The 17,110-nt window shown below is 56.0% G+C and overlaps 1 protein-coding gene across 1 annotated transcript in view; it reads right to left on the bottom strand.

The window, feature by feature from the left end:
* RCOR1 (REST corepressor 1) overlaps positions 1–17,110 on the bottom strand; it is a 102,988-nt gene that overhangs the window by 11,447 nt on the left and 74,431 nt on the right. The window contains exons 4-8 of the mRNA XM_080644885.1: positions 10,613–10,665; positions 8,968–9,129; positions 8,258–8,376; positions 5,314–5,392; positions 275–469 (exon numbers count right to left, since the gene is read on the bottom strand). Coding sequence (XP_080501011.1) covers positions 275–469; positions 5,314–5,392; positions 8,258–8,376; positions 8,968–9,129; positions 10,613–10,665 — 608 coding nt within the window. The remainder of the gene's footprint in view (positions 1–274; positions 470–5,313; positions 5,393–8,257; positions 8,377–8,967; positions 9,130–10,612; positions 10,666–17,110) is intronic.

Here is a 17,110-nt window from a genome sequence, read left to right as displayed (position 1 = left end):
TTCGGAGGCAACGGCCATTGCTTGGCTCAGGGAGAGGTTAGTCGGGCGTGTTCACCGTGTGGAAATCAGCGCGAACACACACACAGAAGCATTTATATGCACACACTTAACGTCGACTTCTAAGTGAATTTAAGAAAAAGCCGTGAGCCAGTACTAAGATCTTCTGCCCAATTCCTGGGGGAAAGTGCCCTTCGGAGATGTGGGGAGGAGACCATCCGCGTGTGTGAACAGTGACCCCCTAAGGCCTGGTCAGCCCCCCAGGCCGGGCGGGTACCTGGCGCTTGATGGAGACCAGCTCCATGTCCAGCTGGCGCAGCACCGTGGTGGCCGCGGTGGCGTTGGCAGACACGGCCTCCACGTCTTCTTGGGAGAGAAACATCCCTTTCGGAGGTTTCCTTTTGGCTCGGTTCTTAGCTTGAGTGCTATGCTTTTCTTTCTTCATCTGAGGGATGGTCTCAGTGGGGGGCGCCTGCACAATACAGATTTGGATGAATGTGACACTAAAATTAAAACGCCAAGTGGACAGTCAACCGTATTCCCTCACCACGGCTCCAAACAGTCCAGGACCAACACCAGGCTGCATTGTCACCGCACCGCCCCGCCCCGCCCGAACAGGGAGGCAGGCAGGGACGCCGGCTGCTGGGCTCTGCCTGGACGCCTGGCAGAGGACCCCACTTCCTGCCCACAGCTGCTCCCTCACTCTCACTTGGAGGCTCTGACGGCAGCACCTCAGCTCCCTGCACTGACGGGAGGGCACCTGCGCGCTGCACTGCACACAGAGGGCAGGAGCGGCTTGTCTTCACAGGCCCCACCGTGCACAGGGCACTGGACACGGACAGGAGGGAGGGAGGGAGGGGGGAGGGAGGGAGGGGGGAGTGAGGAAGAGAGGGAGAGAGGGAGGGAGGGAGGGAGGGAGGGAGGGAGGGAGGGAGGAAGGGAGGGAGAGAGGGGGGAGGGAGGGAGGGAGAGAGGGGGGAGGGAGGGAGAGAGGGGGGAGGGAGGGAGAGAGGGAGGGAGGGGGGAGGGAGGGGGGAGTGAGAGAGGGCGGTTGGTTCAGCACATGTATAAAGATCCATTTAAATTCTTTAAATCTTTATACAGGTTTAAAAATATACAAACTTCAATATGAATCTGTGACGTTTTACACATTCTTTTGGGGGGAATGACATTCAGCTTTTAGGGCAACTGTGCCCTGAAAATCTCCTTCAGGAACTGTAAGCGGTCATTTCCATGCCCGGCTGCTGCTCGTTTTTTAGGCACTTTCTCTCTGAACCCAGAAGCTGCAGAAACGAAAGGCAGTGGAGCCGGGGCCAGGAGAGCATACCCTGTCTCCCTGCTCGCCCTTTAAGAGCAGGAAGTGCATGTGCTCTGCTGATAAACTTAACTACCTTCACGTGTGAGACCGAGCTGAAGGCCATGCAGACTGGCCACAGCAGTGAGTCCCCAGCGCTAGGAGAGGCCACGGCCACGGCAGTGAGTCCCCAGCGCTAGGAGAGGCCACGGCCACGGCAGTGAGTCCCCCAGCGCTTGGAGAGGCCACGGCCACGGCAGTGAGTCCCCAGCACTAGCAGAGGCCACGGCCACGGCAGTGAGTCCCCAGCACTAGCAGAGGCCACGGCCACGGCAGTGAGTCCCCCAGTGCTAGCAGAGGCCACGGCCCCGGCAGTGAGTCCCCCAGCGCTTGGAGAGGCCACGGCCACGGCCACGGCAGTGAGTCCCCCAGCACTAGCAGAGGCCATGGCCACGGCAGTGAGTCCCCCAGCACTAGCAGAGGCCCATGATGCTGCCACAGGGCTATGCTGTCCAGCAAAGACCGCCGATGGACAGTGTGTCTGTTTTAATAACACTTTAGTATGCAAACAAACTACGATTTAAGCATTTTTCTTTTTGATTGAGAAATTGAGCTATATAAATAAGAATTACAGAGATTAATATAAAATCAACCTTTTCTCTTCCATTTAAAATGTTCCATTGAAGAACCTAATAGTGCAACAACACAAACCTTACTGAACATCCCAAGTCCAATTTGATTTCTCAGACAGTCTTAACTGCACTAACCCTTAAAGCAATCTTGTTGTTTGGACTCATACGAATTGCTGGCAGAGTGCCATCGCTCAAGAATGACTAGTTCCCCATTTGGTGATATAACCAGACCAAAGAAGCCTTAAAAACATGTCTAGAACACTTTCACCCACAGTCCACATCCAGAAATTAACTATAGCCCTAACCAGTTTGGCTCAGTGGATAGAGCGTCGGCCTGCGGACTGAAGGGTCCCAGGTTCGATTCCGGTCAAGGGCATGTACCTTGGTTGCGGGCGCATCCCCAGTAGGGGGTGTGCAGGAGGCAGCTGATTGATATTTCTCTCTCATCGATGTTTCTAACTCTCTCTCTCCCTCTCTGTAAAAAATCAATAAAATATATTTTTTAAAAATTAACTGTAATGGAAAAAAATAAGTGCACAAATACTTAGTTATGAGATCAGCAGTTCAGCATTGTTATAACAGCAAAAAGCAGGGGCAGAACTGTAAAAACCCACGAGGATTCATTTACTCGAGTATGAGGGAGGTGTTTGATGGAATAACATACAGCCGTGCGGGAAGCATGGGACTTGGCTGGAATGTCTGTAAGGATTCTCCGAAAGGTCAGGGGCCTCTGCCTTGACCTTTCCAAGCAAGTCCGATCCCCTTTCACGTGTGAGACCGAGCTGAAGGCCATGCAGACTGGCCACGGCAGTGAGTCCGCAGTGCTAGCAGAGGCCACGGCAAAAAGCAGGGGCAGCAAAAAGCAGGGGCAGAACTGTAAAACCCACGAGCATTCATTTACTCGAGTATGAGGGAGGTGTTTGACGGAATAACGTACAGCCGTGTGGGAAGCACGGGACTTGGCTGGAATGTCTGTAAGGATTCTCCGAAAGGTCAGGGGCCTCTAAGGGGACCTTGCCGAAGGCAGCAGCCCCTGCCTTGACCTTTCCAAGCAAGTCCGATCCCGGGTGTTCTGCTAGAATCTCTATGTTTAGTCTTTAAGACCCGACCTTGGAGAAGCATGTGCTTGGAGAAGCATGTGCGTTCTCAAGGATGCTTATGCTGATTGTGTCTAGAGGTTAATTTTAGTTCGAGCTGTTGTGACAATAAAAGCCAAAGGAGGCAGGCGAACAGGGCTACTGGGCGGCGACAGCCAAGTGGTGCCTTAGCCTCTCTTTCACAGAAACGGGTGTTAGAGTGACCATTCACCCGCCGCTCAGGTCTGCCGGTCAGCCCGGCACAGTTGTGTATACAAATGTATTTGACATAAAAATGTGTTCAGAGTAAATTTGAAAGGTTATGAAATTTATATATAGATAGATAAAGATCCCATTTATGTATTTTAAAATAAGTATTTACTCAGAATTAAGTATATAGGTATATACTTAAAAACATTTTTTTAAAATATATTTTATTGATTTTTTACAGAGAGGAAGGGAGAGGGATAGAGAGCTAGAAACATCGATGAGAGAGAAACATCGATCAGCTGCCTCCTGCACACCTCCCACTGGGGATGTGCCCGCAACCAAGGTACATGCCCTTGACCGGAATCGAACCCGGGACCCTTCAGTCCGCAGGCCGACGCTCTATCCACTGAGCCAAACCGGTTTCGGCTACTTAAAAACATTTTTTAAAAAATATATTTTTATTGATTTCAGAGAGGAAGGGAGAGGGAGAGAAAGATAGACACATCAATAATGAGAGAGAATCACTGATCGGCTGCCTCCTGCACGCCCCCTACTGGGACCAAGCCCGCAACCTGGGCCTGTGCCCTTGACCGGACTCGAACCCGGGACACTTTAGTCCCCAGGCCGATGCTCTATCCACTGAGCCAAACCAGCTAGGGCTACTTAAAAACATTTTTAAAGCCCTAACCGGTTTGGCTCAGTGGCTAGAGCGTCGGCCTGGGGACTGAGGGATCCCGGGTTCGATTCCGGTCAAGGGCGTGTACCTTGGTTGCGGGCACATCCCCAGTGGGGGGTGTGCAGGAGGCAGCTGATCGATGTCTCTCTCTCATCGATGTTTCTAACTCTCTATCCCTCTCCCTTCCTCTCTGTGAAAAATCAATAAAATATTATTAAAAAAAATTTTTTTTAAATTTATTTTAGGGAGTGAGAAAAAGGGAGAGGGAAGGAGGGAGGGAAAGAGAAAGAGGGGGAGAGGTCCATTTATTGTTCCACTTATTTATACATCCATTGGTTGATTTTTTTATGTGCTCCAAGCAGGGATAGAAGTTGCAATCTTGGTGTATAGGGACAACACTCTAGCCACAGCTACCAGCACCCACACACTTCTTACAGAGGAACAAGTTAATGGTGATTGTGTGTGTAAGTGGTTTCACTTCCTCCTTTTCGATGAGCTGTATTCGTACTTTGTCCATAAAAAGCACATGGTCCTGATGTCAGGTCAAGGTTAGGTGTGCCTAGCCCTTCTGTTTCCCTGCCTGAAACAGCTTTCTCAGACCTTAGAGCTTCTGAGACAGAGAACTGTCGAGTTTACTAAAACTGCAGGCTCTGCCTTCAGAACAACTCACGTGACCCCCAATGAACGTCCCGTCCACAGTGGGGGCCAACACCGCAGCGTGAGGAGCCCGGCCTGCCCTCTAGGCCATGTGGCCCCGGGCCTGCTGCAGGCAGTGCTGGATTGTGGGGTCCCCCAGAGCCACGGAGCCAGGGTTTCCTCGGAGGGCCCACAGATGCTTTATTCAATGCTGTGAATGGACAAAATAATGCCAGTCTGCGACCCCTACTTCAAAAGGCTACCATCCCGACACCCCCTATTCTCCGTGGACAGGTTACAAAAGTCCTCCACAATTACGGGGTTTTGTGAGGCAGGCCCCCGAGTCCACACTGAGAACCTCCGCATGTGCCTTTCAGGATGTGAGCGATGAAACCTCAGCGGGTGAGCTCACCGCGGGTGACCTGCGCTGCTGCTTCGGAGTAAGGGGAGGAGGGTGCGGAGCCCGGGCGTGACAGCGCGGGGGAGCCGCGCCCTCGCCTGGCCTCAGGAGCACCCCTGTCTAAGGCTCGCTGAGCCAGCGCCGGAAAGGTCGCAGCGAGGACTCGCTAGACAGCCTGTCACTCGTCACTGCAATCTCCCTTCAAGACTTCCTTTACTCTTGCTTCCTGGCGAACGCGAGGCTAGGTTCTCCAAAGCCAGGTCATTACTGCTCGAAATGCGTATCAGGACGCCCTGTGCCACAGAGCAACTCACACCTTCGGCGGAATGCGTGAGAGGGGGAAAGCTTTGCTTACGAACTAGCCAACACCTGTTTGCCTAATGGGAAAATACCTCCTTTTTGCTCTCCTTGTTCTGATCAACCTCAAGGTCGATGGGGTTGTTTCCATTGGCTTCTTCCAGCTCATCCTCACTGAAAGACAAGAAAAAGCCGCTGAAAGGTTACTCTGTATTAATGTACTTCACATACAAATAGAGGCAATATACCGATTTGATATAAAATTAGTATGTTTTCAGACTCTGAGATAAAAACCTTCTTACAATTTAAATAAAATACCAATTGCACAGTTCTTTTAGCCTAAATGATTAAAATAAACTGTTAAAACGGGTTTCTACCTCCCAAACCGGCCTAGAACCCTGTTGCTTTCTATAGAGTGTTTTCTCTCAGGTGAAAAGACAAAGTGTAAGACCTTCACTTTGCCTCCTCACCGTCACCTGGGGGAGAACCAGGACATGACCGTGCGCTACAACGGAGCCAAGTTCCCGAACGCAGCCCCTCTGCACAGGGAGCGGACTGACCAGCAAACACAGGGGCGGTCAAGGCCGCCCGCCGCCCACGGCCCCAGGCGCAGCGTGCGGGCTCGGGGCGGGAACTGGAGCTTTAAAGTCAGTCCATCTCAAAAGGCCCTCCCGGAGGGATGCTCCAGCTATCTAGCTCATGCCTCCACGCAGCCTTTATTTAAAGAGGACAGGAGATGCCCTGACCGGTGTGGCTCAGTGGATAGAGCATCAGCCTGCAGACTGAAGGGTCCCGGGTTCAATTCCGGTCAAGGGCATGTACCTTGGTTGTGGGCACATCCCCAGTGGGGAGTGTGCAGGAGGCAGCTGATGGATGTTTCTCTCTCATCGATGTTTCTAACTCTCTATCCCTCTCCCTTCCTCTCTGTAAAAAATCAGTAAAATATATATTAAAAAAAAATAATAATAAAAAAATAAAAAATAAAGAGGACAAGGGCTCGGTGGGGGAGAGTCCCTAGGAAATGAGAAAACGAGGCCGCAGCAGCCTGCCGGCTGGCCCACCACTGACACCAAGATGGCGCGGCCAGAGGGCTCGGGTTTTCCAACAGCCACACCCCCCTTGCATCCAGATGACCACGCCCCCTGCACCCCACTCTCCCCTACCCCACCCTCCACGGCCCAACGTGGTACAAGTTCTGGCTGAGGAAAGTGTGAAGGAAGGAAAGAGCCTGGGCTGAGGGCGCTCTGCCCCGTCCCTGCCATGGCACCACCCAGGTCCCAGCAGAGACAAGCCGGTGCCCCTGCCCCGCGGGCGGTGGGAGCAGCATAACACCTGGGGCGTCACCTCGCCCTCAGCACGGTCCCCACGTGTTTGGGGTTTAATGCTGACTCAGCGAGGGGACTGCGTCTGCCCGCAGTGACGGCCTCACTCTCACTCAGCACGAGACCTGCCCGAGCGGGACAGCCATGTCCTTGCAAAGCTGCCGCCGCCGAGGACACCCGGTAAGCAGGTGGCCACGTTTCTCTGGCGTGAGGCGTGCTGGCCAGGCAGCGACACGCCCCTCGTGCAGGCTGAAGACCCGGCCGCCAGCGGACGCCTCGGGGTCACTCTGCACGGCTCGGCGGGAGAGAGCGAGGTGGGCCGAGAGGGCTGAACTCTCCCAGAGGGATGCTCCACTCTCAACTTGTTCCCACGCTGTCCTCTTTAATGTGAAATCATAAAACACTCGTCTGAGATGGGGCCAAACTATTACTAGTTTATAAAACGACATATGACGCAAAAAGTGGAAAATGTAATTTTAAAAGTTGCCTATATTACCACCAACCTAACCCACAGACCACTGTGCTGTGCTGGCGCATGGCCCCGAAGCGCCTTCCTTTGGGCCGAGGGGCTGGGGCTGGGGCTGGGGCGGGCGAGCTGGGTCTGAACGGAAGGCCTGTGCGCAGCAGGGCCTCCCAGCCGGGCCTGGCGCCTGCTCCCGCGGCCACTCCCCCTGCGCTGTGCCTGCAGAGGCCCAGGGCCTGATGGCCAAGGTGCACCCTTTCACTAAACTCGCTGTACAACTCGCGTTTACCAAGAAAACATGGAACGCTTCTCTCTCTCACGTGTACAAAACAGACGGTCGAAGAGGGAAGAAGGAAACCCAAACTGCACTGGCATCTACCACCCCAAGCACGCGCACCCCACCCAGCACGCGCACCCCCACCAAGCACGCGCACCCCCACCAAGCACGCGCACCCCCACCCAGCACGCGCACCCCCACCCCAGCATGAGCACCCCCATCCCAGCATGAGCACCCCGGAGGCATGCCACGTAGCATCTGCGCAAGCACATCCGGTGGCTCCACGCAGAGCCCTGGCCGTGGAGCTCAGTGGACACAACGTCGGCCCGCGGCCTGAAGGGTCCGGGTTCGATTCCGGTCAAGGGCACGTATCTCGGTGGCAGGCTCCTCCCAGGCCTGGGCCCTGGTCAGGGCGCATGCAGGAGGCAACCAACATGGATGTTTCTCTCAGCCCCTCTCCTTCCGCCTCTCCAGAAGATCAACAGGAAGTGTCCTCGAGTGAGGATAACAGAAAAGCTGACTGAAAGCGACGCCAGGGAAGCACAGACCTGCTGCTGAAGAGACGCGGGCTCAGGCCCAGTGCACAGGGCTGGAGCATCGTCGTCCTGATGCACAGGACTGGGGTCCGAGCCGCGGCCAGGGCACATACAGGAGTCCCCAAGGAGCGTATAAACAAGTGGACAACAAACTGGTCTTCCCCACCCGCTCTTTCTTAAATCAATTTTTTTAAGCCGCCCTTAAGGGGCATGGCAGAAGGTGGGGAAGCTTCCCGGCGGGAGAGGGGCGAGGAGAGTGCTGCAGGAAATGCCCCGGTGCGTGAGCACCGCAGCCGCCGTGAGGGAAGCAGGTGGTGAGCCTGGTTCCAGCAGGAAGGCCCTGGGGGGACGCAGCCTCGATCTCGCCTGTGTCACCAGCTCACAGCGTGCTAGTGACCCCGACGGTCCCCAGGGGGGAGACAGCACCCCAGGTGCCCTCACCTTTCCTCCCGCTCTCGCTTCTGCTTGCGAGCATGGCGATCCATCACGCTGGTCTTAGTTCTCGTCTTCTTCCACGAGTAGTAAAATTTCACCAGACTCGCTATCGACTTGTCAGGAAGCTAAATGTAAGAAAGAGCTGACTTAGATTTAAAACTAACCTTTCAGAAGCACATGTGCTCAGACACACTTGTTAGGGTCACGCTCACATACTCAGAAATGTCAGAAGTCACAGCCCTTCCACAACAGGGGGGATCATGAAAGGGTTCTTCATCCATTTCCAAATGACTACGTGTGACCGTAAGGGAAACTCAGCAGTTGAAGATGAGCCCGTTTTCACACGCCCGAAGTCTAACATACTCTGACAGGACTTCGGGTTCCTTTATAGAGTTCATTTGAGCCCTGAGGTCCCAGTGGCGTGGCAGGAGCCCAGCGGGCAGCAGCCTGGAGTGTGAGAAATGAGCAGCCCTTCCCAGGCCGGCAGGCCGTGGCACCCCCTCCTCAACCGGAGAGCCTTCCCTAGCCTTCTGGGCGTCTGAACCAGCAGCCAGAGCCTTCCCCAGCCTTCCCCAGCCTTCCCCAGCCTTCTGGGCATCTTTACCAGCGGGCGGGGCTCACAGCCCTCAGGCTGGGAAGGGCCAGGAAGTGCTCCCTGCAGTGTTAGATCCTCTGCGCCCAGGTGTGCTGGGGCGGGGGGGAAGGTCTCTACTTACCATCTGTTGGATTCTGTGAAAAGTTTTCCCGTGAAAACTAAAGGCTTGCTCAAACAAGACTTTGTCTTCCACAGTCCACTCATCTGGGAAGGGGGTGAAGTTGGGCAAGTCAGCCAAGGACTTCTCAATGTTATGCTTGTGCCAAAAGAGCATCCCAAGAGCCTGGAAAAGAGCACCGGAGAGATCTCAGACCAAAGACGTGAGCGCACGTGACCACGGAGACGCGGCTGGCCAGAGCGCACACCTTCCCCCCGACAGTAAGAGCTGCTCCCGAGCACCGAGCACCGAGCACTGCCACGTGGCTGTCCCGAGGCATGGCCTCCTGCGCACGAACTCTCCGTCCGCGAGCCCGGGATAAGCAGGCCCCCCGCCCCCCACGTCTCGGGCTGGACCGGGAAGCCCTGCGGCACTGAGCGCCCTGCCCGCGCCACGGCCAGGCGGTGGCTCTGGCTCCGGTGCCGGCGGGTCACACCTCGGGCCCTGCACCTGGGGCAGAGGCTGCCTCACAAAAGCACACCGGCTCTGTCATTCCTCTGCCCAAACGCAAGCAGCCCTGGCTCAGTGGGCTGGAGCGCCGTCCTGGCACCAAAAGGTTGCGGGTTCGATTCCTAGGACACACACCCAGGTTGCGGGCTGGAGTACATACGGGAGGCAACCAATCCATGTTTTTCTCTCTCCCTCTCTCCCTTCCTCTCTCTCTAAAATCAACAAAAACATATCCTCGGGTGAGGGATGGGGAAAAAATAACCCCTGCAAATAGGCTGTTGTGGGGTAAATGAGCTCGGAAAGGAAGAAACATACAATGGACGAGGGATACATGAGAAACAGGAGAGGGCTCAGGACTTCCCTGAGGAGTGGCCCGTAGCACACCTCCGGAGCGAGGACGATCATACTTTGGAAGACCAGAACCCTTGAAAATTCATACAAGGGTATTTTGCAATCAACCCCCCAATGACGGTTACACTCTCTAACCAGAATAAAACATGGGTGAGTTTTCTGGGCAGCCCAGGAGCTCCCGAGCAGGGTTAGAACAGGAGGAGCGGCAGGTCTTGCCTGAAAGACCCTGGAGCCACCCTCTCAGAGCTGCCTTTCTGAGCAGTCCCCCCAGGACGGGACAGCTGGAAGAAGGCCAAGGCTGTACACGGAGGGCAAGTCTACACAACCTCTTTACTGGAACCTTCCGTCACTAGGGCCAGTGGAAATGCTTGCGCCTCGCAGGCTGCACAACCGAGACAGATGCCGGGAAGCACCGACCCGGCTTCGCCTGCCCACTTTGGAAGAGTGATTGCAACGCGGCTGTAACAGGCTCCGAACCATCTTAAATGAAGCCTTAGCCGAATTTTACACCTCACAGTGACTCAAAACAATTAACACTGAAACACGGCAGGTCCGAGTGTGGCAGCCCGAGTCGGGAACCACCAGCAGCAGCCACAAGGGGCAGCGCACACGGTCACGTAAGAAAGCACGTGCCCAGCGTCCCGCCCCACGGCCTCCACCGCCTGCGGCCCCGCGGGCGCACCGTCCACCGCCGCCCACCTCGAGGCTCCTCGCCCGCAGGCCCCCAGGCGGAGCGAGGGGCCAGAGCCCGGGTGACCACCCACGGCTGCCCCCCCGCCACGCCGAGGGGTCGCCCCACAGCCGTTACCTGCTCCATGTTGTAGCCGTGCTTCTCCTTGGCGATGGCGATGTACTCATCCACTGAAAGACAAGACAGGCCGTGAGCAGCGCCGCGGGCCCTGGGCGCCAGTGCACCCGAGTCCATGCACTAAACCAGCAGCCGCCAACCTTTTGGACCTCACGGACCACCAGGGCCACGGCCACCGGTTGGCGACGCTGAACGAAATGACCTCCGTGCGGCCTGGGTGAGCACGCAGCAGGCACTGCCCATTCCCGCCTCCACCCAGCTCTGCGAGCCACGGTGGCCACACGACCATCTCCCGGGGCCGAGCGCAGTCCCAGTGGGCCGCACTGCCCGCACCTGTGACAGAGCTCAGGAAGCCCGTCTGTTCCCCCCCCCCCCCCCCCCCCCCCGGCTTGCTGCCACCAGGTTTAGCCAAATCATCAGCTGGAAAACTCGGAAACAAAAGCACTCTGAACGCGCTCCGCTCTCACCTGCTGTTGTGTTCAATGCGAACACTGGCTGGGCTGGGCAGGGCAGGGCTGGGCAGGGCAGGGCGGGGCAGGGCAGCTGGGTGCTGGACGGAACCTTCATGGGCGCCCAGTAGGGCGCTGCGTGCAAGGTGGCCTGTAAGGCCCCGCCTGCAGGTTCCCCGGGCCTCCCTCTAAGGGAAGGGAGACCCCTAAGGGAAGGGAGAACGAGCCCACCACCCCAGCGCCACTCAGGCATGCACAGTCCGGAATGCTCCAGGCCCTGGCAGGCGGGAGGAAGTGACCTGTGGAAGAACCCTATCTGACACCCGCTGGCAGACACTGGCTCATTCTTTCCCTGTCCCCAGGTCCAAGGAAGACCAGCAAACACCTGCTGAGTGGTGCTGGGAGCTATGGCGTGCGGGTGGGGGCGTGGGGCTCCCTTCCCAGCAGGGTAAGGGGCCAGGTGAGCCCTGGGAGGAAGGCTCTGGCTGACAGAGCGAGGGCCTGGGCGGGGGGGACACTGGGCCCGGCATGTCAGGTGGAGGCCGCTCCCCCTAGCAGCTCCCCGGCCGCCCCAGCGTCCTTCAGAATGAACAAGTGTCTGAACCAGTAATGCTGAGACCGGCCTTGCCTGCCTAGCCCCGCCGTCCTGAGCTCCTCCTTGACACATGAGGCCCCACGCGACCGCGACCACCGCCGTTTCCGGCGCCCTGACTCCCCACCTCCCTGACTCCCTGACGGATGTGCCAGTAGCTGCTGGGAGGACATAATGAAAATGAAGTGTGAATTTTCAAAGCCTCCCGCGCTTTCCTTAAGCAAAACTAAGCTTTCAGCCTAAGAAAATAAAACCCACTTGCACATGCCCTGGTAAGAAAACAAAGGGTGACTAGATGCTTCCACAGGGATAAGAGATGAAACACAGGGGAGCGAGCCCCTGAGGCAGGGAGCCATCAAGGAAGATGTGATCAGGGCAAAGTCCACATGGCTAAGGAGCGGCCAGGACATGTCCTGGGGCCGGGACCTTTGCACCCGGCGCCCTGCCCTGCCCTCCCCAGTGCGCAGGGGTCAGTACCCGGAGTCCTGGGTGCAGGAAGCAGCAGACCTGCCTTGTGCACTTAGCTGACCCCCAGCTTGTCTGTCAGAAGCATAACTGGTCAGAGTTCAGGGCTCTCTGCTTCAGAAGCAGCCTCTCACTGCATAATGCAGTCTTTTTAAAACTTGAAAATTCCCATGGAAACCACCGAGGAAAACAGTCCAATCTTAAATGACGATGCATAAGATACACAACACTCTGCTGATTTAAGGAATTACACAGACTGTACGCAGCCTTTGCTTTTTTGACAAATACTTATTGTTATGGAAAGCACAGGTGGCTGAGTTCTGTTTTGGGGTAACATCACTTAAAGGCAGAGTGTGTGTGCACGTGATTCATCAAGAAAATTTACAATACAGTCAGCAATCCTCCTATATAATCCTATGTAATAAAAGGCTAATGTGCAAATCGACCCATCAGCGGAATGACCAGTGGCTACGACGCACACTGACCACCAGGGGACAGAGCTCAACACAGGAGCTGCCCCCTGGTGGTCAGTGTGCTCCCACAGCGCTGCTCAGCCAGAAGCTGGGCTCGTGGTTGGCGAGTGCCTCTCTCGCCTCCTCCGCTGCAGGCGGGCGGTAAGGAGCGAGGGGTCCTGGACTGCGAAAGCCCTGGACTGCGAGAGGGCACAGGCTGCCCCCCACCCAGTGCACAAATCTTGTGCACCGGGCCTCTAGTCCTATATAATAAAGAGGTAATATGCAAATTAACCCTCATGCCCTCACAAGATGGCTGCCTACGATCAGTCAGGGACGACCAAATGACTGGACAGCAGGCTGCGTAGGGCGACCCAGCCGGCAGGGGCGTTAGTGAGGGACGATCAAACGACTGAACAGCAGGCTGCATGGGGCGACCAGGCCAGCAGGGAGGGGTGTGAGGGGCGACCAGGCCGGCAGGGGGGCCGTGAGGGGTGACCAGGCCGGCGGGGGGCGTGGGGGGGAGTAGTTAGGGGCAACCAGGCTGGCAGAGGGGGACAGTTGGGGGCAACCAGGCCGGCAGCTGGTGACCAGGCCAGCAAGGGGGGAAGTAAGGGGTGACCAAGCCGGCAGGGGGAGGGGGAGGGCAGTTAGGAGTGACCAAGCCGGCAGGGAGGGGGCAGTTGGGGGTGACCTGGCCAGCAGCAGGGGGCAGTTAGGGGTGACCAGGCCGGTGCGGGGGCAGTTAGGGGCGATCAGGCAGGCATGCAGAGGCAGTGAGGGGCAATCAAGCCAGTAGGGGGGGTGCAGTTAGGGGCGATCAGGCAGGCAGGTAGGTGAGCGATTAGGAGCCAGCCCAGGGATCAGGCCTAAACCTGCAGTCAGACATTCCCCGAGGGGTCCCGATTTGGAGAGGGTGCAGGCTGGGCTGAGGGGACCCCCCCACCCCATGCACGAATTTCGTGCACCGGGCCTCTAGCATTGTAATAACTACGGATGGTGCCAGGGGAGTGCTGGGAACATCAGGAGACACTTGGTCAGGTATGACTGTCTACCACTATGCTGTACACCTGACACTAATGCAAAACAACCGTGAACGTAAACTTTAACTAAAAAATAACATTTAAAAAAAGAAGATTCACAAATGCCTCATCAAGAACATACTGAGCTACCCTTACTATGCAGAGAACGCTCTACGGAGTCGCAGGCCGAACCACAGGAGATAAACTGACTTCCCTCAGCGGCGTGGAACCACACACAGGCCACGGATGAGAACACCAGGTAGAGCTCCCAAAACCCCAGTGCACATGCACACGGCAAGGGCATGCCAGCGGGTCAGTGACGATAACGACGATGTCACCAGGGGACGCTGCCTGAAGATTCGACAGTTACACTGGGTGATGACAGCAGCTGACATTCGATAACTCACTGTGCCAGCCACTGCGATAAGGGTTTTGTTTCTGATTCTCCCCAACTTCAACTATTGCCCTCATTCACACACGAAGATACTGATGCTCAGAGAGGCAGGTGATGTGGAAACTCAGTGTCTGACTCGGGACCCGGGTGTGGAACCTCTGTCCATGGAGGGAGAAGGCCACGTCACACAGAACCGCCTCCAGGGTACAGAGAACAGACCAAGGCGGGCCGGCCTGCTGTATCCTGCATGAACGGAGTTCAGGAGCTAGAACCCTGGCTGATGAGGGCGGGGTGAAAACGGGCGGCCTTGTGCAGGCTTCACTTGTTTCTATATCCATGTTCAATCCAGGGAGCTGCCTGCCCTCGGCACCATTAGTAAGAGCCTCAAATCCAACTGCGAACGTAAGGAAGAACGCAGACGCAGCTGCCAGGTACCTGACTGCCGGCCCTTCCCTGGAACCCAGAGTCCGAACACCTTGTGCGGTGCATGTCCCAGCAGGAACAGGAGCAGGAGCAGGAGCAGGCCCCAGGGGGTGGGTGAGCTTCTTAAACGGTTTATCTGACAACCTTGGCAGCAGCGTTCGGTACGGAAAAGGAAGCATGGCGCCCGTTTCTCTCTTCAAGAACGTAATCAATATCGTGGCATCTCCTTTTATTATCAAAACACAAAACGAGCGATCACTGTACCTGACTCCAAAGGAGCTTAAATCATGTAAGGAAAGCAATGATGCCACCTGGTGGGCACAACTGTCACTACAGTTAACATTTCAATGAGGAACCCCCCCGCCCCCGTCCCCGTCCCCGCCCCCCTCAGCCCCAATTCAGGGGAAAAGAGAGCACAAGACACATGACCGGCCGCCGAGACTGCCAGAGCGTGATACAATGGGCCAGTGCTCCCTAGTCAGCAACCAAACACTTTCTCTGTGAAAATGCTGCTGCTCCACGTGGCTTTGCTAAAATCCCACTTCATAGAAAAAGTCGCCCCAGCTGGTGTGGCTCAGTGGATAGAGCATCAGCCTGCAGACTGAAGGGTCCCAGGTTTGATTCCAGCCAAAGGCACAGGCCCGGGTTGCAGGCTCGATCCGCAGTGTGGGGCATGCAGGAGGCAGCCAATCAATGCTTCTCTCTCATCACCGATGTTTCTCTCTCTCTCCCTCTCCCTCTCTCTCTGAAATCAATAAAAATATTTTTTTAAAAAGGAGGGGAAGCGCCCCCACCCTCCTGCACCCAGTGAATAGGACACAGCCCAGCCCAGTCCCTCAGACACTTGGATCAGGTGGAAACGGGAACTGTGAGGGCCGGGCCAAGCCTCCCACATCCGCAGGCAGCTCAGCACCTGCCGCTCTGCACCCCCTGCCGCCCTCCATCCAGGATCTGCACGCATGACTGGCAGTTCACCCGCCTCTGCGCCCGGGTCCTCATCCGTACGGGAGTGGAGTGTTTACGACCTTAAAGTGTCTTCCGTGGCTAACACTGCATGAGTAATCTCTTGAGTTTTAACGTGAAAGAGTCAAGTCAGCGAGTGACACACTCTCCTTGCGTCTCTCACATCAAGTCAACTTACTCATGACTCAGACCCTCGCAGGCAACTGCAGACTGAAAATAATTTCGTTTGCTCTCGTATGTCCTGCTTTGTACGATATGAGCTAAGAACAGAGCCATGCTCAAACAAACAAGGTCTGCACCTCCCTTTACTAAAGGCAGCATTCCCCCACATGGAGAGAGGCGGGGGGAGGGGGTGGTAAAAAAAAGTCCGGCAACATCGACTGGGCCTCAGCCACACAGCTGAGCGCCTCCTGGGAAGAGCCCTGACCCTGCGTCCGTCCTCGGCTCGTCGGGAACCAGCAGGCTGCAGGCCCGGCTCTCCCGAGAACCAGAGTAAGGCCAGGTACCTGCCCAGTCCGTCCCAGGCAGCAGAGCGGAGACGTACAATTGCAGGTGTTACAGAATTACCTCCTTCCTAAGTACTTGGGAGCGTCAACTACAGGTGAGGGTGCAGTTCAGAACCACGAGGTTCGCTTAGCAAGAGAAACCCACCGAGCTGGCGTGCCGCGGAACTCTGCTCCAACTCTGGTTCCCAGCCCCGGCCTGTGAGCCACCTCATCCACTTCTTCCAATCCCGCTCTTGGGCTCCACCCTGCTGTGTATATTCGTGTGCACGGCTGCATATGTGTGTACATGCACATGCATCTCTATATTGTGGTACATGTGTGTTACATACATGTGTACATACATCTATGTGTTTGGTGTGTGCACGTGCATGATGTATCCATATACTTTGGGCGTATGTGCAGTTTTATGAAGTATGCCGTGCTGTCATAAAGAAAAGCGCACCTGGGAGGACACAGCTTGGTGAATTTGTGGTGCACACACACCCCTAGCTCAAGGAGGGCCCCGCGCACGGTAGGTGGTTTGGGTCTGTTATTCTGGTGCTCCCGGGGATAATGACGGGCAGTTCTGAGAATCAATGAGCTAGAGCAAACAGCAATGTGTAAAGAGCATGGGTTTGATAACATCCCCCATTTAAATGTGATAAAACCCTCTCAACAGCACAGCGTATTCTAAGGGTTAGGTACTGAAAAGACTAAGACAGCAGCAAAGCCATAAGCACAAGAAGAAATGTGGCCTGAGGTTGTGAATTTGTGAGTTTCAGCCAAGCCAATAAATTTCCTTTCCGTGACCAACAAAGAGGCTCTTTGCAAAAGCACCAGGTTCAAGGCTGCCTCCTGCTGAGGGGTTACCAGCAGGGGAAAGGAGGTGGCCCGAGAAGGCTTTAGAAGCCGGCAGGCAGGACTTCTTGTAGCTTGTACACCAACCTCGCTTCACAGGGCGGCTGTCTTTGACCCGCCTCTCCCACCGAGGCAGACACTGGCCTTCCCTCACGCGATGCGTCCTGCAGAGCGCACAGCAAGTGGGGCCTAAGGGATTCACGTAGCCAAGGGCGGCCGGGCTAGGCCAGCACCTGGGGACGACCACCAGGTTCTGCCCACCACAACCTTACACAAGTCACTTGCCCTCTGCGGACCCTGTTTCCTCAGCTAAGCTGCGGGGTGGCATAGTGAGAATAGAGGGGGCATGCTTGTTGGGAGGGGACACCTTGTCCCCTGGTAAATCCTACTGTTTT

This window comes from Plecotus auritus, assembly GCF_963455305.1.
Source record: "Plecotus auritus genome assembly, chromosome: 1".
Classification (NCBI taxonomy): domain Eukaryota; kingdom Metazoa; phylum Chordata; class Mammalia; order Chiroptera; family Vespertilionidae; genus Plecotus; species Plecotus auritus.
Note: the sequence above shows the minus strand (reverse complement) of the source record. Positions and strands in the feature narration are given on the sequence as shown.